Below are 24,610 nucleotides of genomic sequence, written 5' to 3'. Positions count from 1 at the left end.
AACCCCTGAGACCCATTTTCTAAGAGTAGACTGTGCTGCCCAGGTGATTCACATGCACATGAACGCATGAACGTGTGAATGGCCGTGCAACCAGGCCATAAGGGTCTGGGGGGCGGGGGGGGTGTGTCTTAGTGGGGATTCGGATTCTGTCAGTCTGGGGTAGAGCTCTAGAATTTGCATTTCTGACAAGTGCAAGGTGCTGCTGATGACCTTGGGCTGGAGGCCACGCTGGCTGGGTTATACCACCCCTCAGGAGGGAGCCTCTGGAGTAAATCAGGATTGTTCCCTGATGCCCGAGAACCCACATTCTCACCCTTGCTCTGCTTCCAGGGGGAATCATCCACATTTCTGGATCCACCTTTGTTTTCCCATCTGCAAAATGAAGAAGCATTTGAACTGAATTGGTTGTTCCCAATTACTCATGTTTCTCGAGTTGGATTAAAGAATGTAAATTTCCCCAGAAATTCAGTGGGTTAAGCATCTCAGTGGGTTAAGCATCTCCCTTGGCTCAGGTCATGATCCCTGGGTCCTGGGATTGAGCTCCTGCTCAGTGGGGAGCCTGCTTCTCCTTCTCCCTCTGCCCCCTGGCCTGTGCTCTCACTCTCTTTTTTCTCCTTTCTCTCTTTTTTTTTAAGATTTTATTTATTTTTTCATGAGACACACACACACACAGAGAGAGAGAGAGAGGAGAGAGAGAGAGAGAGAGAGAGAGAGGCAGAGACACAGGCAGAGGGAGAAGCAGGCTCCATGCAGGGAACCCAATGTGGGACCCCATCCTGGGACTCCAGGATTATGCCCTGGGCCGAAAGCAGGTGCTAAACCGCTGAGCTACCCAGGGATCCCACTCTCTCTCTATCTCAAAGAAATATATAAAATCTAAGAAAAGTAAAGTAAATTTCCCAATTTTTAGCCAAAAAATTTTTTTATGTGAAGGCGGTTTTACCCCACAATTTTCCTTTAAGAGGTAGCGAGTGCAGCCACTCACCAATAAGACTGAACAAGTTATAGATGGATTTTAAGTGCTATGTCCGTGCGTCAGGTGCCCCGCCCCCACCTGGTGGCTGCTGCCCTTGGGGGTGGTTGAGAGCTGCGGCGGGAGGGAGCCGGGAGTCGCCGGCAGGGCTCTCGCTGTTGCCCCCTAGAGTCTGAGAGAGGCATAAGTCTCGGCGCTGATTCTTCCCCATCTCCTGACCCTCCACGCACCTGCCAGGGGATGGGGTCCAAGGTCCGCCCTGTGCCTGGGCCGCCCGCCACAGTGCAGGATAGTGCCCCACGGCCACTCGCGGTGCCTTCTGGGTTTTTCTGGCTTCGGGGTGGAGGGAGATCTGAAAGCAGGGCTGCCTCGGAAAGGGCGGGAACACCCTTGGGTGCCGCTCTGCCCTGGATTCTCCATGTCAACCATCTCAAGGAAGGAGGGAGGGGACAGAGATGGCTGAGTGTGCCCCTGGTCACCCCACTCACCCGGCTGGTGGGCTCATGTGGGGTTTCAGAGAGGTGTCCAGCCCAGGGGCACCTGGGTGGCTCAGTGGTTGAGCATCTGCATTTGGTTCAGGTCGTGATCCCGGGGTCCTGGGATCGAGTCCCACATGAGGCTCCCTGCATGGAGTCTGCTTCTCCCTCTGCCTGTGTCTCTGCCTCTCTCTCTCTCTCTGTCATGAATAAATAATAAAATTTTTAAAAAGAGAGAGATATCCTGCCCAAATTTACCCTCTGCCCTCTGCTAGACCCCCCTGGATTTGAATAGGAAGAGCTAGGGCCAGTGGTCATCTTTTACCCACACTAGGGTGGAACTCCTGCTGCAGAGTTTTGATCCAAAGGCAAACCCCTTTCCCGATGTGAACTCCACAAACTTCTCATCCTACTAGTGATGCTGCTATGGAAATCAGGACCCCGCGGGTATTAGCCGGCTGTGCCCACGTAACCTGCCCTCCTCCCTCCTGTTCTGCCTCAGCCCCCAGCTGACCGGGCTGGCCCTCCCCAGTTCTCAACCGCCATCAAGACTAAGACCATGTGAAAGGAGCACAGGCCCGAAGCCAGGACGCAGGCCCCTGCCCCCCACCTAGTACCCTCCCCAGCCCATAGCTGTGTTTGTGGTTTGTGCCATGTCTCCTGCTATTTCAGACCACCACCACTGATCAGTGTCTGGGTTGCCCAAGATTGGTGCCATGCTACTCATTTCAAGTGACTCAGATTACATACAGACAGGGGCCCTAAAAATATATTTGCCTTGGTTTGGTCCAGGACTGAACTTACTCATCTGTAACATGGAGTAACTACACAATTGTAGCGGGATGTATGTTTGTCATGAGTGGTCATTAATAAACAATGAAAATTGGGCAGCCCGGGTGGCTCAGCGGTTTAGTGCCACCTTCAGCCCAGGGCCTGATCCTGGAGACCCGGGATCAAGTCCCCCATCGGGCTCCCTGCATGGAGCCTGCTTCTCCCTGTCTCTGTGTGTGTGTGTGTGTGTGTGTGTCTAATAAATAAATAAAATCTTTTAAAAAATAAACAATGAAAATTTATTATCAAAAGAAAGAGAAAAGAAACAATTGCTGCCATGGCCCCCCACTGCTCACTCTCACTTGCTGTGTTCTGTTGGGGCAGGATTCCCAGATTAGGGGACCGAGGCTCAGGGCCAGGAGCCAATCCAAGGGCAGCATGGCTCCGGGAACAAACCTTCCTGTGTCACTGCAGGCTGGGGCTTGAGCAACCTCAGGACACCTGAGAGTCCTGCTCTGGGGGACAGGAGAGGATAACGCAGCTCTTCTCTTAGGTGACTTTAAAGATCTGCCGTTAGCTGTGATGTCCTGGAGCTCCCCCACAATGCGTCTAGATGTGCTAGTTATTTTTATTTATCTTGTTCAGGATTCAGTATTCAGAGTGCTCTCTCAGAGTTCAGGATCGCCTTCAACGCTTGTGAGTTCAGAGCCACCACCTCCTCAAATAGGGCTTCTCTGCTGCTCTTTTTTCTTCCTACAGATTTGTTTTTAAAGATTTTATTTACTCATGAGAGACAGAGAGAGAGACAGAGACATAGGCAGAGGGAGAAGCAGGCTCCCTGCAGGGAACCCAGTGTGGGACTCGATTCCAGGACCCCGGGATCAAGACCTGAGCTGAAGGCAACTGCTCAACCGCTGAGCCACCGAGGTGTCCCTTATTTGTTTGTTTGAGAGAGAGTGGGGGGAGGGGCAGAGAGAGAGAGAATGGCAAGCCCACTCCACGATGAGCTGAGCCCAGAGCAGATCACATGACTCCTATCTTGACCTGAGCTGAAACTAATTTAAAGATTTTATTTGAGAGTGAGAGAATGAGCACGGGGAGGGGCAAATGGAGAGGGAGAAGCCGACTCCCGCTGAGCAGGATGCCAGATGTGGGACTTGATCCCAGGACCCTGAGATCATGACCTGGGTGGAAGGCAGCAGCTTCACCCACTGAGCCACCCAGGCGCCTTCTGTTGATCTCGATGGCGCTTTTCTGGAATGTCCTTTAGTATATGTTGGAGCGATCAGCCTTCCATTCATGTCACTTAAATGTGTTTTCTTAATTCCTGATTTCCTATCGCTTGGATGGATTTCTGGAAGTGGGCATATTTGCAGCCTTTGAGTCATTGGATGAGGAGATGCTGAAGGAGCCAGGACTGAAAGGCGGGCAGGAACAGACAGGCTGGACAGACTGTAAAACGGCCAACTGCCAGGAGACGGTGCGAACTGTAATCTCTTTGGGGACGAGGCCCCGGGCTTGGCATCCGAAGCGGAGCACCACCGCGGTCTGGCTCTGTGGCCTCAGGCCACTTACTTACCCGAGCCTCACGTGGCCTATCTACACAGCGGGGGTGATCATAACACCCGATCGCCTGGGGAATTCGGTGGCATCAGACCTGTGCTAGCGGTCCCGGGCTGCGGAAACGCTGGGCGATGACTGTCCCTGCTGTTGAACGTCCAGATTCCTAGCCCCGCCCCGGCGTTTGGCGGTGTCGTTATTGTAACCACCACTAGGGGTCAGGCGTCCGCGCCTCTCACCCATCGTGCAGTCCTGGGGGGTGGGGGAAGTTGGGCCCAGGAGATGTCTCCTAGAACCCAAACGCCCAGCTTTGGCACTCCCACCCTTTCCTTCCCCACCCCAATCGCATACTAGGCCCCTCTCCTGGGAGGCAGATGTGTCCTGTCTCCTAGAAGCAGACCTGGGACCCCCAGACGGTGGGGCTTGGCACTGGGCAAACCAGGGGAAGCTTCCACCCCTTCCCCCAGGAGGTTCAGAGCCCTGCTGGTCCACAGACTGGGTGGGACCTGCAGGGCCCTGTACAGATTCCCGCCAAAGGAGCTCCCTCCCTCCCTCCCTGTCCACCAGAGACCACAGTGTCCAGAGGGCTGAGGCTGTCCCCAGGCTGCCCAGTGCACTTTCTGGGCACCTGCTAACCCAGCCCCAGGCAAACATCCTGATGGCTAACACTCCACCATTGGTGTGCTTGGCGTCATTCACTTATATATTCATGCGGCCTTGACTGTGTCCACTGGAGTTGAGGTAAGCTCATGCTTCACCCAGCTATTTCATGCAGAGGTATGGCCCGCAGATGTGGTGGGATTGGTCCCTGGGGCCATTTGGACATTTGAGGGTGTTTCCATTTGTCAGAATGATAGAAGAGGACAGGCCTTTAATGAGCAGGGCCCAGGGATACTTGATATCTTGCAGAGAGCACTAAGGAATAGGCAATTTCACTCTAACACATTATATTCTTTGCTTTTTAATATACACTGAATTTTCCTAGTATGCAATGTACCAGATAAATAGATGGAAGATTTTAGTTTTTTCTTAAGATTTTATTTATTTGAGAGAGAGAGCATGATGAGCATAGGGGAAGGGCAGAGGGAAAAGTTGACTCCCTGATGAGCAGGGAGCCTGACCCAACCCAACCTGACCGACCAACCGACAGAGGGCTCAATCCCAGGATCCCAGGAACATGACCTGAGCCTAAGGTCAATGCTTCACCAACTGAGCCACCCAGGTGCCCTTTACTTACTTTTCTGAGGAATTTACCAAGAGTTATTCATTAATTATTTCAGAAACTGGGGTCACAAAAAAAAGATAACAAATTGCAGAAGGAGAGATCCCTATACAATGTTAGCACACTGTAAAATGTATATTATTTCCAGGTATACAAATAGTAAAGGTATGAAAACGGTCAAATAAATAATAAAAATCAGGATAGTGGATACTTCTGAAGAAGGAAGGCTTTTGATGACTTCTTTCCTTAAAAAAATTTTTTTAAATTTCAGAGAGAGAGTGGGGGAGGGGTAGAGGGAGAGGGAGAGAAAAACTTTAGCAGACTCCTCGCTGAGCTTGGAGCCCGGTTCTACCCCATGACCCTGAGATCATGACCTGAACCAAAACCAAAACTCTGATGCTTAGGTGACTAAGCCACCCAGGGACCCCTGATAACTTCTTTCTTTCTTTTTTTTTTTTATAAATTTTTATTTATTTATGATAGTCACACACACAGAGAGAGAGAGAGAGAGAGAGGCAGAGACACAGGCAGAGGGAGAAGCAGGCTCCATGCACCAGGAGCCCGACGTGGGATTCGATCCTGGGTCTTCAGGATCGCGCCCTGGGCCAAAGGCAGGCGCCAAACTGCTGCGCCACCCAGGGATCCCACTTCTTTCTTTAAAGAAAAAAAGCCGACCTGACAAAAAAGGGGGGGCAAAATGTTAAGATTTGACAAAGCTGGATAATCGGTGTGTTATTATTATTCCTTCTGTTACTCTCTAGACTTTTCCATGCTCTAACTTACCCAAAAAGGGAAGAGAATCGACAAAAATCCAAGGCAGGAGGATGGAAGCAGGCAAGTGGACATTGGATCAGCACATGCTCTGTAGCTTTCCCACATTGAGCAGCTACTCGCAGCTTTTAAGTTGCACATTGTTGAGATTTTCTTAAAATCAAGACGGCATCCTCAGTCCTGCTCCTTCCACTGTCATTCTATTCTGAGCCCTTCTCCTAGCCTTTTGTCACCAGCTCACAGTTATATGTGGCTTAAGATCTCACCTATTTCAAGGTGCCTTTTAACAGTGCACTATTGAAGATGACTCACTCAAAGACCAGACTCTCCAGTGCTGAGATTTTGCCAGTTTGCATGTGGAGAGAGCTATTTGGGGCAGAGATTCTTCTCAGGCACAAATATGTCATATGAACCATGGCAGACCTGACCTTCTTATAATGAAAATCCCGGGTGAGAGCTGAGACCTGGCACTGGCGTAGGGGAATGCAGGTTAAGGGTGGAGAAGTCTGATCCACCTGTTTGTTTTTACCAGTTCTTTTCATGAGGCTCTTGGCTTGTCATTTTTCACATATGCTCTGCAGAAAACACCTGAAATTGGTGCCTGTGCTTTGAAGCTACCCGCATCACCTGGGTATGTTGTCTGGGTGCATTGTCTCTGGCCCTGGTGCTGTAAGGGCAAATACCAATTAAACTATGGACTTAAGGTGATAATGATGTGTCAGTGTTTATTCACAGTTGTAACAAATAAACCACCCTGGTGGGGGATGCTGATGGTAGGGAGGCTGCAGCGGGCAGTGGCAGGCAGGGGGTATGTGGGAACTTTCTGTACTTTGAGCTCAATCTTGCTATCAACTTAAAATTGCTCTAGAAAAAAAAAGAGACTTCATTTTCCCAGTTGTAGGGGAAGAGACTTCCCATCCCTCCTTTTTCTTCTAGAATTTCTTTCTTCGTTCTTGTCATATGTATGCACATCTTTTAATAGCTAAATAGCTGCTTGCCAGTCTGAAAACTCAGGAGTCTTTCCCCCAGGAGCTGGGAGTCACCTCTTTGCAAAGTAATCATCAAAGAAGATGCCACCCCATGGTCTCCTGGGAGGAGAGGGCTTAGCTCCAGCTGTCACCTCACTTTGAATTGCAAAACCAATCTCGAAGCACAAAGATACAAGAAAATCAGCAATTTCTCTCGAGAACACATGTAGTGAGTTGCATCTGCCTGACTATATATAAAAGGCTGAGAATTCCCTGTCTTTGCAATCTCTTTAGCAGATGGCCTGTGATGCACATCACATTCAGGTTTAATGCTTATTCAATAATCCAATGGTTTTCTTCCATTTCTACCTTAATGGGCAGGCTTTCTGGGGTGGGAGATTATGTTTTTAGTTATATTTCCCCAACAGAGCTCGTGTTGGGAAGCAAACGCTAGAATAGGTGGTATGGCCAGTGTGGATGCCCACAGGGGCAACAGCCGGCTGAGAGGCCTATCCTTGGAGAGCCTCTCAGAACAGGGGCAAGGTCACCCCTGTGCCCCAAGAATTGCGTGACCTCCTCTTCTGAGTCTGAAGTGTCTCATCTGTAAATTGGGAGGACCTGCTGCTTCTGCCCTCCGTGAAGCACCCCAGGGTCACCCCTATGCAGAAGAGCTCTCTCTGCTTTGATCTCAGAGCTGGCCCCTAGCCCCAGCTAACCAGAGTCATTGTTTTATGTACACACATCTCATGTCCCACCCCCCCAGTAATCTGGGGGCTGCATCTCGTGAACTGTGTTGACTCTGTTCACTTCACCATCTTTGAGCCTTTGTCAAGTGCCAAGACCTTCTATGCCCTGAGAAAGTCTCACCCTGGAAGGGGGCTGCCTGCTTTTGTAAACCCACCTTGTCGTCCAGGGTGGTCTGGGTGCAGAGCACTGTGGACCACTAGCGTGGGCCTTGAGACAGAGCAGGTAATACAGAAGGGGATCAAGGATGAGCACTGAGGGGATCCCTGGATGGCTCAGCGGTTTAGTGCCTGCCTTCAACCCAGGGCATGGTCCTGGAGTCCTGGGATCAAGTCCCGCATCAGGCTCCCTGCATGGAGCCTGCTTCTCCCTCTGCCTGTGTCTCTGCCTCTCTCTATTTCTCATGAATAAATAAATAAAATCTTAAAAAAAAAAAAAAAAAAAAGGATGAGCACTGACTGGGGGTGGGGGCAGCATCCGGGGAGCAAGAACCTAGGAGGGAAGAGGAAGGTGAGGACAACCTGGCACCTGTGATTGGGTGCCTGGAGTGGAAGGTGGGCTGGGGGGCACACTGCCTTCCCCCCCCCCCCCCCAGCTGGGTTCCATCCTTGGACCAAAGAAAAACCTCAGTAAAACTTGAGCGCGGGGAACCGGATGAGAAAGGGAGGGGACGGGAGGTCAGGGAATGCTTGGTGCCCGAGGAGGAGGGGGGCAGCACTTTGCAGAAGCGGGGCGCTAGAGACGCAACGGACCGGTGTGTGCGCACGTGTGTGCACGTGTGCGTGTGTGTGTGCCCCTGACTCAGCAGGGACGGCGGGCGGGGGGCGGCCTGGCTGGGGCTCGCGGGGCCGCCGTGACCCCGCAGGCAGCCGACCGACCCCGGGCAGGGGCGGGGCGCACCGCGGGGCTCGCGGCGGCGCCGGCGGGCGGGGGTGGGGGGGTTCGGTCCTCGGACGGGGCGGGACGGCCCCTCGCGGGCTTAGCGCAGTCGACAGCACTAACGCCCCGGCCAGCAAATCTTTTGTCCGGGGCGGCGCTGAGCCAGCAGGGCTGCCGGCCGCTATATAGGGGCGGGCCGCGGCGGGCAGGGCGCACCATGGCGCAGCGCTCGGGGAAGGTGAGTGGGGCCCCTCCCGGCCCCGCGGGACCGGAGCAGACGCCGCCCCCCCCCCCCCCCCCGCCGCTCCGCGCACCCCGCCGCCCGGCCGAACTGTGATCGAGGCGCCCTTCGCGTCTGACAAGCCTGGGCCAAACTGGCATAACTGCCCCCCAGACCGGCGGCCTCTCTGCTGTGGGAGGGGGCTGGGTGTCCGTCTCCCATCTCCCCCCAGCCTCCAGCCCGGGCTCTGCGGAGGTTTGAGGGATCTTGGAGCCCGGGGGGTGACCAGTGCTCCCTGCCGTCGCCCAGACCTGCCTTGTCCACAAAGGCGGCAAATCGGATCCACAGTCTCTGCCCCCTCCCCTCGCGGGTCTGATGCAGCCTTAGGTCTCCAGGGCCTAGGGTCAAGTTTAGCGGGTGAGAACATTGCTCAGTCCGCACGGGCTTGGTTATGCTTCAGTAACAAACAACCCCAAGAGCCAATCGTGCTCCCCGCGCCCCCACCGTGGCCGGGGGCGCCCCAGAGGGACAGGGAGAGCTGGGGAGTGACCCCCTGGCTCTCAAAGCTTCTGCCTAGGGGGCAGGAAGGGTAATCATCCGGGACAGGGCAGGAGATGACATCACTTACCAGCCCCCAGGCCACACAATTTGTACTTTGCCAGGGCCCATCTGGGAGCACGGTTCTTGAAACCCAAAGAGTTATTGTGTGGCTGGAATTTCAGGCTCTGTGGCAGAAAATGAACGTCAGGGCCCATAGAGTTCATGTTGTTTAGTTTAGGGACAAGGAGAAGCTGTCTGTGCTACTTTGCCATAGGATGCTGTGTCTGAACTGACCGCTGAGTTGGTAACACTCCAGCTCTGACACATGCTGTCACCCAAAGGAGTGGCCCAGGAAACAAAGGGATGTGTTACGTTGAAAAAAAAAAAAACCCTTTTTAGCCATTAATCCCCACACCAGGCCCTGACTGTGCTCCCTTACACATCCAGTCTCTCCTGCTGCAGGGCCCAGTCCCAGGAACCTGACTTTTTGAAAGTTCAGTGTTTGGTTACAATGGTGGGGTTGTGAGTGACATGCTGTCTCCGAAAACATTTCCTTGGATGTTATGTTTTAACAACACAAAGTGAGTCTAAAAAAAATGCAATGGGAATTTGAAAACAGCTGGTTTTCAAATGGGCCCAGGGACAAAGGGGGGAATTCTTATTCCCAGATATCTTCGGAAATTTGCTCAACTGTGAGCCCCTGGGGAGGGGAGGCCCAGGCCCTGGTCTGACCTCGACCCAACATCCAAGTGTTCTTTCCCCCCGTTAACAGTGTTGTGCACCTACTTTGCACAGCAGGCCTGGGAATTGGGGCTCAATCCAGGTGTTGGATGCCGGGGGTCTGCTCCCCAGACTGAAGAGAGAGAAACCCCTGACCTCAAGCCCTCTGACCTGGCCTTTCTAGATCATCCTCTATGAGGGCAAGCACTTCACCGGGCGGAAGCTGGAGGTCTATGGGGACTGTGACAACTTCCAGGACAGAGGCTTCATGAATCGGGTGAACTCCATCCGCGTGGAGAGCGGCGCCTGGGTCTGTTTTGATCACCCTGACTTCCGGGGCCAGCAGTTTATCCTGGAGCATGGAGACTACCCTGACTTCCTCCGCTGGAATGGCCACAACGACCACATGGCCTCCTGCCGGCCCATAGGAATGGTGAGTGGGGCTCGGGCTGGGGGCTTCCTGCCAGAGGGACCAAGGGTCCGTGCTGCTCAGTCGTGGGACAGATCATCTGGGAACATGGCCCTCCCAACTTGAAGATCTGACAAGCCTGTGTGATGTTTGAGATGGAGAGATGCCCCCATGCAGACCCACCCACCACAGCCTCGTGTGTGGGATGGCATGGGGCTGAGCCGCAGAGCTCCTGGAAGTTTTCATACCTACATACTGATAGGCAGGTATCAGGGAATCGCCTTCCATTTCCGATCCCAACATCTTGCTGAATTTTCCACTTAAAAGGCTGTTGGAAATATTTGAAGTTTGGATTTGCAACCAGACAGGGGAGAATTTAGCTGATATGGGCCTGGTGTATCCACCCGGGCAGGTCATCTTGTTGTGCTTTTCAAGAGACCTTGATGCTCTGACCGTAGAATGACTGAAGGAGGAAGCCTAGGTCACCAGCCCATCCTCAGAGTTTGGGGGCAGGTCTCTTGGAACCACACAAGTGGTTGTCATCTCACAGTGTGGCCGGATGTGTGCACGGAGAGCATATGAGGGGCGTCACTACCCATATGCAGGTTGAGGCCCGAGCATTCCCATTCCTTAGAATTTTCCCATTACAAGTGCTGAGTTGCTGGGAGGTCCAGGTGGTCATGTGGGAAATGGCTGACTCCTGAACCAGTGTCTCATCAGAGACTCAGCCCCATGTCCGTAGAAGAACATTTCCCTGGATGTGGGGGCCAGGCGGTACTTGTGAACATCTGAGGAGCCCCAGGGAAGGAGCCTCGTGTATATGGGCCCTTTCTCTTTTCTACATGAGTTACAAAACCAGCTGGGCTTTGGCATCTCAAATTGTAAGAATGCTTTCTTAGTATTTCCACCGGGCCATAGACATTTGGAAAAAGGAATTGACATGGCTGGCTCTGGATATTGCGTAATACTATTTATATGAAAAATATCCTAGGTATTTATCGAATGCTGTTCTTATAAAAGCTATCCTTAGGGCCAGCTGGGATGCAGACCCAGCCCCTGTCGGCACCAGAGCCAGTTGGGAGCTGGCCCTCCTCTGTCTTTTGGAAATGCAGGGAATCTTATAGGGAGCTACACGTTGTCATCCCAGTGAGCCAGCAGGGATTTCAGCAAATGAGATCCCTGTTATTTGTTTTAGATTTTTGGCTTCATGTTTTAATAAAAGGTCCTATTACAGTTTGTAAAATATTATCATTTAAAGGCTTGCCCACGGCCTGTGGCCCCAGGGTGGGGATGAGGGACTGGTCCAGGGGCTCTGAAGCTTTTTAAAGTGAGAGACCCCTTTCATCCAACCAGATCACATGTGCCAGAACAAGCAGAGTGCTGTGTTGACGCTTGTGTTGGGGTGGTGGGCACTCACTGGCCCCCCCAGCACTGGAACTCCTTGGTTCCCAGAGCCCTGGGCAACTCTGAGCTCCTGGCCACCTGGGCCACCCGTGCTCTTTGCCTTCCTTCCTTCCTTTCTCCACTCCCACGGGGCATGCAGCATGGAGAGAACTACCGCCTGGAAATCTTCGAGGGCTGCAACTTTACTGGCCAGTGCCTGGAGTTTCAGGATGACTGCCCCTCCCTGCCAAGTCAGGGCTGGTCCAAGAACTGCGTCAATGCCATCAAGGTGTACGGGGATGGAGCGTAAGTAGAGGCCGCAAGGCCGCTGACCACAGCCCAGCCAGGTATGGGGAGGCTACAGGGTGGGTCAGACCCCAGCAGGGGTACAGCCTGTCCCCTGCCTTGGAGGCCCATCCTCTGCCTCAGCTGCCTCCTATACCCCAGCCAAGCAAGGGGGTGGCTTCTTCATGGCTCGAGAAGGCGTGAGTGAGGAGCTGTGGGGCCCTGGAGGCTCCCCGGAGGGAGATGCCCTCCACAGTAGGCACAGAGGTAGGAGGGCACTTTGCAAACGACTGGTTCTCTGCGATTCACCTGATCTCATGGGTCTGATCTCTGTGGTCTGCTTGAGCCAGGAGAAGCCTGCTCTGAGAAGGGTAGCCCTGCCCCCCTGCACATCCCCTACTTACTCAGCAAGGTGGATCCCTGATTGGACCTCTCCTGCCAAGTGGGCAAACCCCCAGCACGCAGTCCTTCCAGGAGATGGACATCATGGTAGCTCACTTCAGGTGGACAGATTGTGGCCAGGGGGGTTTTGCCCAGGCACACAGCGGCTTGTCTGCCCTGCTGCAAGAGAGTCATTAGAACTCCGTGCTAGCCTGGCTTCTGTTGGCCCCTGCATACTCGGTTCCTGACATCAGCCAGGGGCTGCCTCTACTCCCATCATGCCCAGCGGCTGTTAGAAGCTTGATGACCCCTGGGCATGCTCCGGTTGGCCATGTCTTCATGGTGTCCCATTCATCTAGCCAGTGGGTAGTGTTACCCCCTCTTACAGAGGAGCACGCTGAGGTTCAGTTACCTTGCCCCGCTTGTGAGTGGCACAGCTGGGACTGCAGCCAGGTGTTGGCTTCACATCGGTGTCCGTTGTCAAGAGCAGAGCCTCCCAAGACCTCAGCCCCATCCCATCGGCAGAAGAGCCCCACTCAGTTTCCAGGAACATGGCTCGTGTCATGGCAGCTAAGGGGTCCAGTTGCTGCCTTTGTGTCTGAGGTTTGGGATGAGGAAACACCCCAAGAGGTTCAAGAGAGAGTGGTCCTGGGAGAGGCTGAATGAAGATAGTGACTGAGCCAGGGAAGACCTGAACCTTCTACCTGTCCCCAGGGCAGCCTGATGGCTGCTGCATCCCGGGGCCTCTGACCCAGAACCCCAGGGGAACTCTGTTCCCTCCCTGCTATCTCTGTCACTCAGGTTCCATCCAGGACTCATTGTGTCCTGCTGCCTTTCTCTGCCTCTCCGGAACCCCCTCTGCCCTAAGTTGATGGCATGCGGGGACCGATTTGGAGGGTTGAATTCCAGAACAATAGTTTGCCTGGAAAGCTGCAGGCCAAATTGTGTCTCAAGAGGCAGCAGTCACACCTTTGCATGGAAGGTGTCCTGAGACCTGAGCTGCCACCCCATCTACCCACTCTGGGGGGCTCCCGGGGCATCTTGAGAAGAAAGATGGGAAGGTAGGAGCCAAGAGTTTGGACCACAGGGCAGGGGATCTCCTGTAGTTCTTGATTTCCCCAGGAAGAGAAGGAGATTCAGAGACTGCGTGTGGCCAACCCCATACTTGGACCCAGGGCCCCACTCTCCCTCCAGAGTGCTCACCCTTTGTCTCCTGTGACTTTAACGTTAAAAAGAAAAAATAAATAAAAAAGCCCTTGTCAAGGAGAAGCTGCCCAGATGGCAATGGCCTGGAGCACCTGGTCTGGATGTGACCTCCTTCGAGGCCTTTCCTGGGGTCTGATGGGATCGCCCTGGAGGCTTTTGTGCCATATCACTCTCCCTACTTCCTGCCAAGGGCACAATTCTTCCTCTTTGTGGCAGGTCCCCAAAGTCACAGGGTCACAGAGGGAGGGAAGACTTGGAGGGAGGTTTACTGAGGAGGCCCAGCCAGTCCTCTCTTCTTCCTTTTGAGGACTCCTGCATATGCTCCCCGTGGCCTCAGGCCTGAGCCTCCCATGGGTGTTGGGGACAGGCGAGGCAGGGGAGGGCAGCAGTTTGGGCACAGTGGGGCCGGGGCGCGGGGAGGCTGGGGCTGGGGGAAGGCCCAATAAACCAGGTCGGCCCTGAGCTCCCCTGCAGCTCACATGCTGGGCCTCCCTCCTCATTCCTGACCCCTGACACTTGTGCAGACTGTACCCGGCACCAGATGTGGCATCAGGATGGGGATGGAGGCCCACCGACACAGGTGAAGGAGAGCTGGGGAAGCTGCCCTAAGCAGGCAGCTCAGTGCGCCCTGTGACCTCGGGCTGGATGGGCTCATAAATTCTGTGTCTCAGGGGAAGAAAGTTCCAACAACAGCAGAGTGCTTTGGGGCGGGAGAGCCAGAATGGTTACGGCCACTGCAAAGTCAGACTCAGAGCACCCCACAGCCTGGGCCTGAAGGGATCCCAGCAACCAGATCTGGGTGTGTAGTCCCCCTTTGCTTCCTACGGTGGAAAAGCTGTTTTCTATCCCTGGTGAGACGAAGGGGAGCATCAGAGTGAGGGGAGAGGCCAGTGTGAGAACAGGCAGGTATGACAAGGGGGCTCATCCAGGGTGCCCCCTGCAACTTCTGCCCCTCAGCTCAGGCTCCAGATCCCACCTGGGCTAGGAAGTGTGGCAGGCCAGGTGGGAGGCCTTCTCTCCCTGCCAGGGAGGGAGGGAGGGAAGGAGTCCATGGTCACCTGGCCTCCCTCTGACCTCAGGTGGGTGCTGTACGAGGAGCCCAACTACCGCGGCCGCATGTACCTGGTGGAGCGGGGTGACTTCCGCAGCTTCTCGGACTGGGAGGCCCACAGCGCCCGCATCCAGTCACTCCGCAGGGTGGTCAACTTCTTCTAGCTGGTCAGGACCAGGGCATGCAGGGGAAGAGGGCCAGTCACTCCAGCCCCTCCTAGGGCTCATACCTAGGGAATAAAACATCATGAAAGTGGAGAGCTGAGCTGGCCTGAGTGATTTCCCTGCGCCTCCCTGACGGGGGACACCAGTGGGGCTCCCCAGGCCCTGGCCAGGAGGGTGACAGAGGGTGCTGTGAGGCAGCCAGTGGGGAACACGAGAGCTGGAAGGGATCTCAGGGTCACAGAATGGAACCCTTTCCTTTGACACATGAAAAGCTCATGCCCTGAATGGGAGCAAGCTTCTGGAGGAGCCAGGCAAGGGTCCAGGCACTTCCTCTCCCTGGCCCCGAGCCCTGGATCAGTCAGAGAGGATGGAAGAGAAGTGATGGGGGTGGGGGCAAGCCCCAGGGGGTCTGCCGCTGGGGCCTAGCTCCCTCCTGGCTGTGCCTCTCCCTGACTCAGCAGCTCGGGGCTGCCAGGCCATGTGGTCTGCTCCGCAGCCAAGAGCCTGACCCAGGGTTCATGAATCTGCCTCCCCGGCTGATCGTGGCCTTGGGGTTTACAGCGAAGGCCCCTCTGGAAGGATGGGCTGGACCTTAGGGACACATTGCCCCTTATATCCTGGCCTGGGGGCTTGGAAGATGCACAAACACGTGGCCTGAGAGGGAATGGAGGAGGAGACTTGGAAGGAGCTTCAGGGTGAAGGGAGTGTGGAGCATCACTTGGGCCCCCAGCCTGCTCACGGGGCCGGGCAGACCCAGGGGTCTGGCTCCTTTCGTCCCCCTGGGAGAATCTGTGGAACTCCTCTGTGGCCTGGGACCCCTCCAGGATGCTGGGTCCACCCTGTTGGGGGTGGGCTCGATGGAGAGGAGCCCTTCCCTGGCCTCTGCTCCCCCTCCTGGAGCTGCTGGACACCAGAAGTGGCCCAGCTAACTGCATCCCCCTGCCTGAAGCTCCCCCGCCACCACCACCAACACCACCAGAGTCCTGAACCACAGAGCAGCCTGGACTGACCCTGGCTGTTCAGGTGGAGGTGGAGATGTTCCTGCTACACAGGTCCTCTCCTGGGGGCTGGGCTCCCAAGCACACAAGGGCACTGGACACTTGGACACATCCGTGGAGACAGGGACCCCAAAGATGTCTTCCCCACAGCACTCAGGCCAAGGCCCCTGGCTGGAAGAGGGGTCAGGGGCTGCGGCCGCATGTCTTGCTCCCAAGAGTTCTAACCATTGGCTCAAGCTCATGGTCCCGCGTTCCAGACCCCCACACTCTGTGATCCTGAGGTTCCTTGGCACCCCACAGTTTGCCTCTTGACTGGCCACACAGGCTCCCATCCCCTCCTCACCATATACCTTGCTTGTTCTTTTCCAAGTAGGTGACAGGGGTCCCAACTGGGAAGGACCCCTTCAGGCTGGCCATTCCTTTTCTATGGAAAGGACTAGAACCCTGGAATTGAGCTGTGGACAGGCTGGGTGGTGGTAGGCATGGAAGCCAGGGTTTAGGGCGGGAAGCAGGGTCCCTGAAAGAAAACCAAAACTGCTGAGGGTTCTGAGTGAGGAAGAGTGTGGGAGGCTGTCCTGGTGAACTGTGAGGGCACAGTTGCCCCACTTCTAGGTCCCACCCCTGCACCCCACATCCCCCACTGAGACAGAAGTAGGAAGGATGAGTCATTACGTTCTCACCACATTCTCCCACAGTTCACCCTGGGGAATGCTTCCCACAATCTGGGTAGCAAAGGCATTGGGGCCCCGCGAGTCTGCTGGGGGACCCCTCTTAGCCTAGGAGTTACACCCCTGGGCGACCATCCACCTGCCCAGGACAGAGAGGGGGCTGCCATCCTGCCATCTGTATGTGTGCCTCGCACCCCAAACACCCCAGTCCACCTCCTGCAGCCCAGAGAGGAGGCCCTGGAAACCCCTGTGGGATTGAGGGCTGCCAGGGGCAGACCCTTTCCATCCGGACCCTTCCTCCACGTGAAGGCTCAGTCATGACTTTGAAGAAACCACCACAGACCAACAGCAAACCAGTTCACATCTCTAAGCCCAGAACGAATCAACATTCATATACACCAACCCCATGTCTGAGTTGGGAAGAGCATTTGTATGAAATCAGGCTCTTGTTTTTCACTTCTCGGCCAGTTTGTTTGGGGAGGTGGAACTTTCTGGTGTGGACTCAGCCAGCCTGACCTCTGCTGGTTTGGCCCTGCCCATGGCTAGGACCCTGTCCCTGCTCTGCTGGCCCCCTGATCCTCCATCCAGGTCTGGGACAGGAGGGCCAACAGTTCCAGCTGGCCCTAGGCTTCCAGGGTCCCACAGCCCTGTACCTCCTGACGGTGATGACAGCCATTGAGCATTTATGGAGCACTGACCAAATGCCCTGTGCTGATGCCCTCAGTAACCTTACCGACTATGTACAGTAACCTCAAGATTGTGATACTCCGATCATCACCCCTGCAAACGAGGAGACAGTTCAGGCAACTTGCCCAAGTTCACACATGGTCAGGATTCAAACCCTGGCTGACCTTGGCTCCCAACCAGCCCACTATACTCGCTCACATTTGCAATTGAGGTAGATTTTACAATAAAGTAAGTGTCACCCCACCCAGGAGCCATCACACGCTCAGAGCATCATCCCTGCAACCCCTGTGACCAGAGAGGAAGGGGAGTGGGGGGTCCTTACCCTGGAGCCTGTGGAGAGAAGCAGGACCGGCCTTCTGTACCCCCAGTGTGAACTGGGGGCAAGCGTCCTAGGCAGTTTGGGCTGCCGTATCAAACACCACCACTGGGGCCTTGGACAACAGAAATTGACCTCTTCACCGTTCTGGAGGCTAAAAATCCAAGATCAAGAGGTCTGTGTGGGTCTGCATCCTAATCTCCACTTACAGGGACACTAGTCACTTTGGACTAGGGTCTAGGTGAACGACCTCATTTTGACTTAATTGCACCTTCTAAGATCCTGTCTCCAAATACAGTCACCTTCTGAGGTTCCAAGGGGGACAATATATGAATTGGGGGGGGGGCGGTATACATTTAGCCCATGTCACAGATCAGACAGCTTCAGGCCTCAGTGTCCTGCTCTGTGAAATGGGTGCAAACCTGTCTGTTGTTTCAACTATATACAGTGGCAGAAGCCAAGCAAGTGGCCCATGAGAAGGTGCCTCACAAATGTGGGTCCTTGGGTGTAGGTGAGGCGCTCAATGTCCCCCAGTATGTTGGGTTGCAGGGAAAAGTAAATGGGAGCCTTAAGAGCCAGCTCTGGGCCTGGTCCTGACGGGATTCCGCCTTGACTCCCTAAGATGTGACCTCAGACAGGTCCCTGGCCTGTGCCTCGATTTCCCCTGCTGGCCGATGGGGTTAGCAGCAGCACCCCCTCCTGGGGGTTGGTTATTGAGGAAGCCCTCCCTGGGGTCCGGCAGCCTGCGGTGGGGGTGGGGCCCAGGGCAGGGGGCAGGCCTTACAGCCCTTCCAAGCATACTTTAGGTTCCTCCTGAACTTTTCCCCTTCCCCCAGTGCTGAGGAAAAGCAAAGTGGCACCTCATTAACTGGTGATTTAATGCTTCACCAAAAGGCCTGCGCCCCTGGGTGACCTCCCCTCACCCCAGCCCCCTGCTCCCTAATCTGTCAGCAAATCTGCTTTCTGTGTGAACGAAGAAAAACAAGATTCCCACCGACGTGCTTGTGGGCAGGCTTGTAATTTGTCTGAAGTTGGTCCAGGGGGTTGGTAGGCCCAGGGCCGGTGCCTTCTGAGAGTCACACATGCTTCACATACTTGTGTCCCCACTCCTGCGGTTTGGGTCTGGGAAGCCGGGACTCTCTCAGAGCCATCCCTCCAGGCCGCAGCCTCGGCCCCTGCCCCCCAGGGATCTGCTGCCCCACAGGCCCAGTCAGACCACAGGAAAAACCTTTCCCTTTGAAGACGCAGATGTTCCGGCCTGCCTGCGGAGGGGCTGGGGACGCTGGCCCCGGGGTGTCTGGAGGGACATCCCGCCGACAGCCCCCCACCGCAGGTGACCCAGCTGGAGGCCTGCGACCCTGCAGGCTTGCCCTGTTCTCTGCGGAAGGCCTCCTGTGTCTCTCTGCCTTTGCTCCACCGGCAGGACTCCCCTTGGGCCCCTACATAAGTATCTTTGTTCCCCTCAAGAAACCATCTGAGGTTTCTCTATTTTTTTAAAGATTTTATGTATTTATTCGTGCGAGACACAGAGAGAGGCAGAGACACAGGCAGAGGGAGAAGCAGGCTCCCTGCAGGGAGCCTGATGCAGGTCTTGATCCCAGGACCCTGGGATCACACCCTGAGCCAAAGGCAGACGCTCAGCCACTGAGCCACCCAGGTGCCTTATCAGCTGGGTTTCCAATTAAAACCTGCAGGATGAGAGGCTTTTCAAAACTTAGCTCCAGAGTTTGGGTTTGGGAAAAACAGAGACGTTCTGGGGATGATGGTGGGGGTGCTGGCTGCACAGCCGTGGAAATGTCCTCCGGGCCTCGGAACCCTCCGCTGAGAAGCGATTCCAACGGGAAACTTTAGGGTCTGTTTGTTTTCCCACGATAAAAACACAAGTCTAGCTCCTTGTTTGCTGGGGTGCTAAGGGCTGTCAGGAGGTCATTGGATATGAAAGGCGCTCCCCAGATCTGAGGGGACCCTGTGGGTGCCATCTGCCCGCACTGCCCCTGACCCAAAGAATCTGTCCCCTTGTCATCTCTCCTTTTAGGTTCCCCAGCAAACGCTGAGGGAATGGCAAGTGCACAAGGGACCGAATGCTCCTTCCCGAGGGTGGCTCAGGGCGCCAGGGTGACACTGGGATGAACCCCAACTTCCCGAGCCCCAGGGCCTGCTCAGCTATACAGGGTTCTGGGGCCAGCCTGACAACACAGGAGAGGGTGACCTGCACCCCAGGCTGTGCCCCCTGACATGTAAAATGAGCATTTTTGTAAACAGGCTCTTGGCTTCCCTACTGCCTGCGGCTAAGGCCCTCTTTGGAATCAGTGATTGCAAACATCTGGGAAAAGTCCAGCTGACGCTGCTTCTTGGCTTGGGCTCCGCATGAGAAGGGACCGGGGGTAAACTGAGTCCAGCCTCTTGCTCAGGGTGGGTCGGGGTGCAGGCCGAGCAGTCGGAGGTGAGCACTCTGCTCCTAGCCCCCGTGTGCCCAGTATCCCCCAGGACTGCACGCTCTGGGTGGAGGTCCGACCAGGAGCCACTGACCCTGAAGGAGGGTCCCCCTGTTCAACCTGAGTGGGTTTGGCCTTTGTGTCGGACTGCTCTCACTTGGGATCAAAGTTAGGGCAGTGGGCAGGAAGACCAAACCACACCCTCTCTCCACGCATCTTGCTGGGCCCCCAACATCCAGGGCAGGGAACCCACCACTTGGGGCTGAGAAAGTTGTCTCCTGGGTCCCTTCCCCCTAGAGACTTTGGGCGGCTGCCTTGGGTGCCAGGCATGGAGAGCAGGGCAGGGTGACCACCTCTACCTTGGGCCCCGGGATTCCTGAACCACGTGGGGAGAGAGGGCAGCAGGAACAGGCTCCCCCCAGGAAACGGGGCTGCTGGCCAGAAATCCTTTCTGGGATTGGTCACAGTGAGGGGAGCCTCCAGAGACATCAGCAGCCCCCCCACACACACACAAAGGGGGCCCTTACACATTGTGGGGGCTTCACACCAAAGCCAAGGGTGTCTATATTACTCAAAAAATAAGACAGAAAAAAATGTGAAGACATCTCTGGAATTTTGAAAAAGGTAGAAGAAACAAAGGTGAGGCCAGGACAAGGTTAGTGTCCGTGATCTTCCATGGGGCACAAAGTCCCACTTCTCTGCTAGAGCAGGCCTCCTGCCTGGGCCCGAAGCAAGCAGGGAAACAGCATCAGTGCCATGATGCAGACTCCAAAAGATAAAAAGAAACCAGTTTCCCGGGAGGAGCCCGGCCACTCCTGGGATTCAGGCCAAAGAGATTTCTTCATGGGTCCCCAGGCCCCAGGCTGCAAGCCATGAGCAGCATCCTCGACATATCCCTCTTGCAAAGACAATAACAAGTTCCTGAGGACTTCTGCTAATAATACCCCACAGGGCTCGGCTGATGGCACTGTGCCAAAGTAAACTTCCTGTGGGGCGAATATTTTCGCATCACTCATTTGCACAGAGACATTTAGCTGATTCTCACTGCATCTAGCTGAGCTGTTGAAGCAGGACCTGGCCGTCCTTAGTTATCACGATATACTAATAACAGCAATGCAACTGATATTTATTGAGCAACTATTGTGCCCAAACCACTGTGCTAAACCACATTTACATGTAATGAGCTGGGTATGTTCTCTCTTTTATAGTTGAAAAAATAGGTTTAAACGATTATTATAACTTGCTGAAGTTGCACACTGTTACAAAAGACGCAACGTGCCCCCAATCGCCTGACCCCAGAACCTGTACCTGACCCCCGCCGGTGGCTCCACAGCAGTAGCTTTCCCATTTCTTTTTTTTTTTTTTTAAGATTTTTATTTATTTATTCATGAGAGACAGAGAGAGAGAGAGAGAGAGAGGCAGAGACACAGGCAAAGGGAGAAGCAGGCTCCATGCGGGGAGCCCAACATGGGACTCGATCCTGGGTCTCCAGGATCACGCCCTGGGCTGAAGGTGGCACTAAACCGCTGAGCCACCCAGGCTGCCCGGCTTTCCCATTTCTGACTAAACCTGTATGTGGGTCATGATATACAACTGAAACGGCTGAGTCCCAGAGCAGTATGCAGTTGGATATCAAAGAAAATATTAAATATTGATATCCAACTGCAATGCTGGTCAGAGAGCCACCAAATTATTGTCATAACCCCCAATGGGTCCTATTTCTCTGCTTTGAAAAACACTCATCAACAAAGACCTAAGCAGATGTGACATTGTAGACTGGCTAATCCCATCACAGTCCGCTCCCCTTGCCTGTTTTCACCAACACATCTGGGAAAGCCAGCTATTCTTTTCCCTACCTGTCTTCCATGGACACAGCTTTGGGACACAGCCTTGAGAAAAAGTTCTGGACAATGAGATGAAAGCCAAAGATTGTTAAAAAGACTTCTAAGAAGCTGTTGCTGTCTTGATAAAGTCTCTTTCCCTTGGCTTCCTGCCTGGAATGGAGACGCAATGCCAGGAGCTCAGGCAGCCTTCTTGTAACCATGAAAGCAAAGCATAGAGAATCTGGCTCCAACCTCATTAAGCTGCTAACCCAAGGTCAATAGCCACCGTTCTTGTTATGTCAGAGAAATTAATCCCTATTTATTTTGCCAGTCTTAGTGTTTTTTTTAAGATTTATTTTTTTAAGTATTTATTTATTTAGAGAGAGCATGTGTAGTGGGGAGGAGCAAAGGGAGAGAGAGAGACCGAGAATCTCCAGCAGACTCTGAGCTGAGCAGGGACCCTGACACAGGCTCTATCCCACAATCCTAAGATGATGACTTGAGCCGAAACCAAGAGTCAGATCCTTGACCAACTGAGCCACCCAGGCGTCCATGTCTTAAGTTTTCTATTACTTAGATCTGAAAGCATTCCTAACTGATGACAAACAAACAAGCAAACAGTTCCTAATATGGACCTAGTTCTGCGCTTCGCTATCTGGTGAACTATTAAGTACTTGTGGGGCGCCTGGGTGGCTCGATCAGTAGAGCTTGTGACTTTTTAAAAAGATATTATTTATTTATTTGACAGAGAGTAAGAGAGCACAAGCAGAGGGAGCAGCAGAGAGAGAGGGTGAAGCAGACTCCCCAATGAGCCAGGAGCCCAATGTGGGGCTTGATCCCAGAACCCTCGATCATGACTTGACCCAAAGGTAGATGCTTAACAGACTGAGCTACCCAGGTGCCCCTTCTTCCTAGTTTTTATTTTTTTATTTTATTTATTTTATTTATTTATTTATTTATTTATTTATTTATTTATTTATTTATTTATGATAGTCACAGAGAGAGAGAGAGAGAGGCAGAGACATAGGCAGAGGGAGAAGCAGGCTCCATGCACTGGGAGCCCGACGTGGGATTTGATCCCGGGTCTCCAGGATCGCGCCCTGGGCCAAAGGCAGGCGCCAAACCACTGCACCACCCAGGGATCCCATATTTATTTTATTTATTTATTTATTTTTTTACTTATGATAGTCACACACAGAGAGGGAGAGAGGCAGAGACACAGGCAGAGGGAGAAGCAGGCTCCATGCTCCGGGAGCCCGACGTGGGATTTGATCCCGGGTCTCCAGGATCGTGCCCTGGGCCAAAGGCAGGCGCCAAACTACTGTGCCACCCAGGGATCCCTCTTTCTAGTTTTTAAAAGTTGGACCTTGGGTCATTTCCTGAGGTAAAGATGCAGGGGAAAGGTAAATAAATACTTAAACTTTTTTTAAATTTTAATTTTTTAAAAAAGATTTTATTTATTTATCCATGAGAGACACACAGAGAGAGGCAGAGACACAGGCAGAAGGAGAAGCAGGCTCCCCACTGAGCAGGGAGCCCCATGAGGGACTCGATCCCAGGATCCCAGGATCATGACCTGAGCCAAAGGCAGATAGATGCTCAACCACTGAGCCACCCAGGTGCCCTAATTTTATTTTTTTAAAGAGTTTTTATTTATTTACTTGAGAGAGAAAGAGCACAAGCAGGGGGAGCAGCAGAGGGAGAAGCAGGCTTCCCAGTGAGCAGGGGACCCAACATGGGGCTCCAACCCAGGACCCTGGGATCCTGACCTGAGCTGAAGGTGACCTCATGACCTCAACCGACTGAACCACCCAGGTGCCCCCTTAAACTTTTTTTTAAAGATTTTATTTATTTATTTGACTTCAGAGTTGTGAGTTCAAGCCCCACATTGGGCACAGAGATTACTAAAAAAAGAAAAAAAAAGTTATTCTCAGGATAATGAAATAAGACATGTAAAGCACTTGTAACACATTCTAGCATATTCTAAGTGCTCAATAAATATTACTGTTATCATTCTGATCATCATCATCATACTCAGCAATAAAGATTAACAGAACACAAAGATAACTCTATACAGGCAGGGCCACCAAGGACTTAGGCCTCTCAGGAATAAAGGTTTGGGTCTCTATAATCTCACTTGGCAGACATGGACCCCAGAAGCTAGGGGACCAGCAACATGTCATAGGGACAGATGACACATGTCAGTTCTAGAAATGAAAATGGCAGCCTCTGCCCTGCATTTCTTGTTTGCTGTGTCACATATATCTTTAAAATGTTCCTCTCTTTGTAGGTAATATAGGGTTTTGGTGTCTGATTTCATTTATTTAGTCTGTAGGTTGTAGGATATTAAAACAGTACGTAGCTGAGACGTGAACATACTCAGAGCTCTTGGACTCAGAGACCAGCTACCCTATCACATCAATTCTGCGTGTTGTAAGCCACGCTCTGTGAATTGTCACCTGTTGGGAATGGGACAGCATACGTCAGGTCCACACAGGGCAGTCCCTGTAAAACAGGGCATTTGGGGACCGTGACCATGGAAGGAGGGTGTTTGTGTGTGAGCGCTGGGCAGCCACAGGGGAGACTGCAGTAACTTGAGGAACCCCACTAGTATAGCCAATGCTGATGGGGCGGAGGTCACAGGGTCCTGCTGGTCCCAACGAAATTAAACCAAAGATCCCAGCATTTCCCTAGTTCTTTCCTTCAATTTGGATGTTCATCTCTTCCTTCACTTGATATTCTTCTGATAAATCCCTTTCTCTTGCCCAGATTCACTAACCTCAGTTTTTCTCACCACAATCAAAGAATCCTGGCTGACACCAGTTTGCTCCCCCATCTGCTCCCAGCAAAACAAAGGCAGGTGTAGAGTTCGTGGCTCAGCTGGTCCTGGCTTCCATTCGGAAACACACGAAATTCATGTAAAATACCCATAGTAGGATTAACAGCTCCAGTACGAATTA

At 53.4% G+C, this 24,610-nt stretch overlaps 1 protein-coding gene across 5 annotated transcripts; it reads left to right on the top strand.

Moving 5' to 3' along the window:
• The first annotated feature begins 3,913 nt into the window (after positions 1–3,913).
• CRYGN (crystallin gamma N) lies at positions 3,914–14,816 on the top strand. Of its 5 annotated transcripts, none has more exons than XM_049094694.1 (4): positions 3,914–4,521; positions 10,029–10,278; positions 11,789–11,942; positions 14,588–14,816. In XM_049094694.1, exons 2-4 carry the CDS (start codon positions 10,113–10,115, stop codon positions 14,721–14,723), a joined length of 456 nt encoding a protein of 151 aa, XP_048950651.1. In that variant the 5' UTR covers positions 3,914–4,521; positions 10,029–10,112; the 3' UTR covers positions 14,724–14,816. The 5 variants fall into 5 exon arrangements, with proteins under 5 accessions (XP_048950651.1, XP_048950649.1, XP_025308281.3 ...); XM_049094692.1 differs by lacking the exon at positions 3,914–4,521 and adding an exon at positions 8,427–8,602; XM_025452496.3 differs by lacking the exon at positions 3,914–4,521 and adding an exon at positions 8,428–8,602 and having other exon boundaries at positions 10,029–10,277; positions 11,797–11,942.
• Positions 14,817–24,610: the final 9,794 nt, after the last annotated feature.

The sequence above is a fragment of the Canis lupus genome, chromosome 16 (assembly GCF_003254725.2).
Source record: "Canis lupus dingo isolate Sandy chromosome 16, ASM325472v2, whole genome shotgun sequence".
Lineage (NCBI taxonomy): Eukaryota > Metazoa > Chordata > Mammalia > Carnivora > Canidae > Canis > Canis lupus.
The sequence above is the reverse complement of the archived record's forward strand: the minus strand, read 5'-3'. Positions and strand labels throughout refer to the sequence as shown.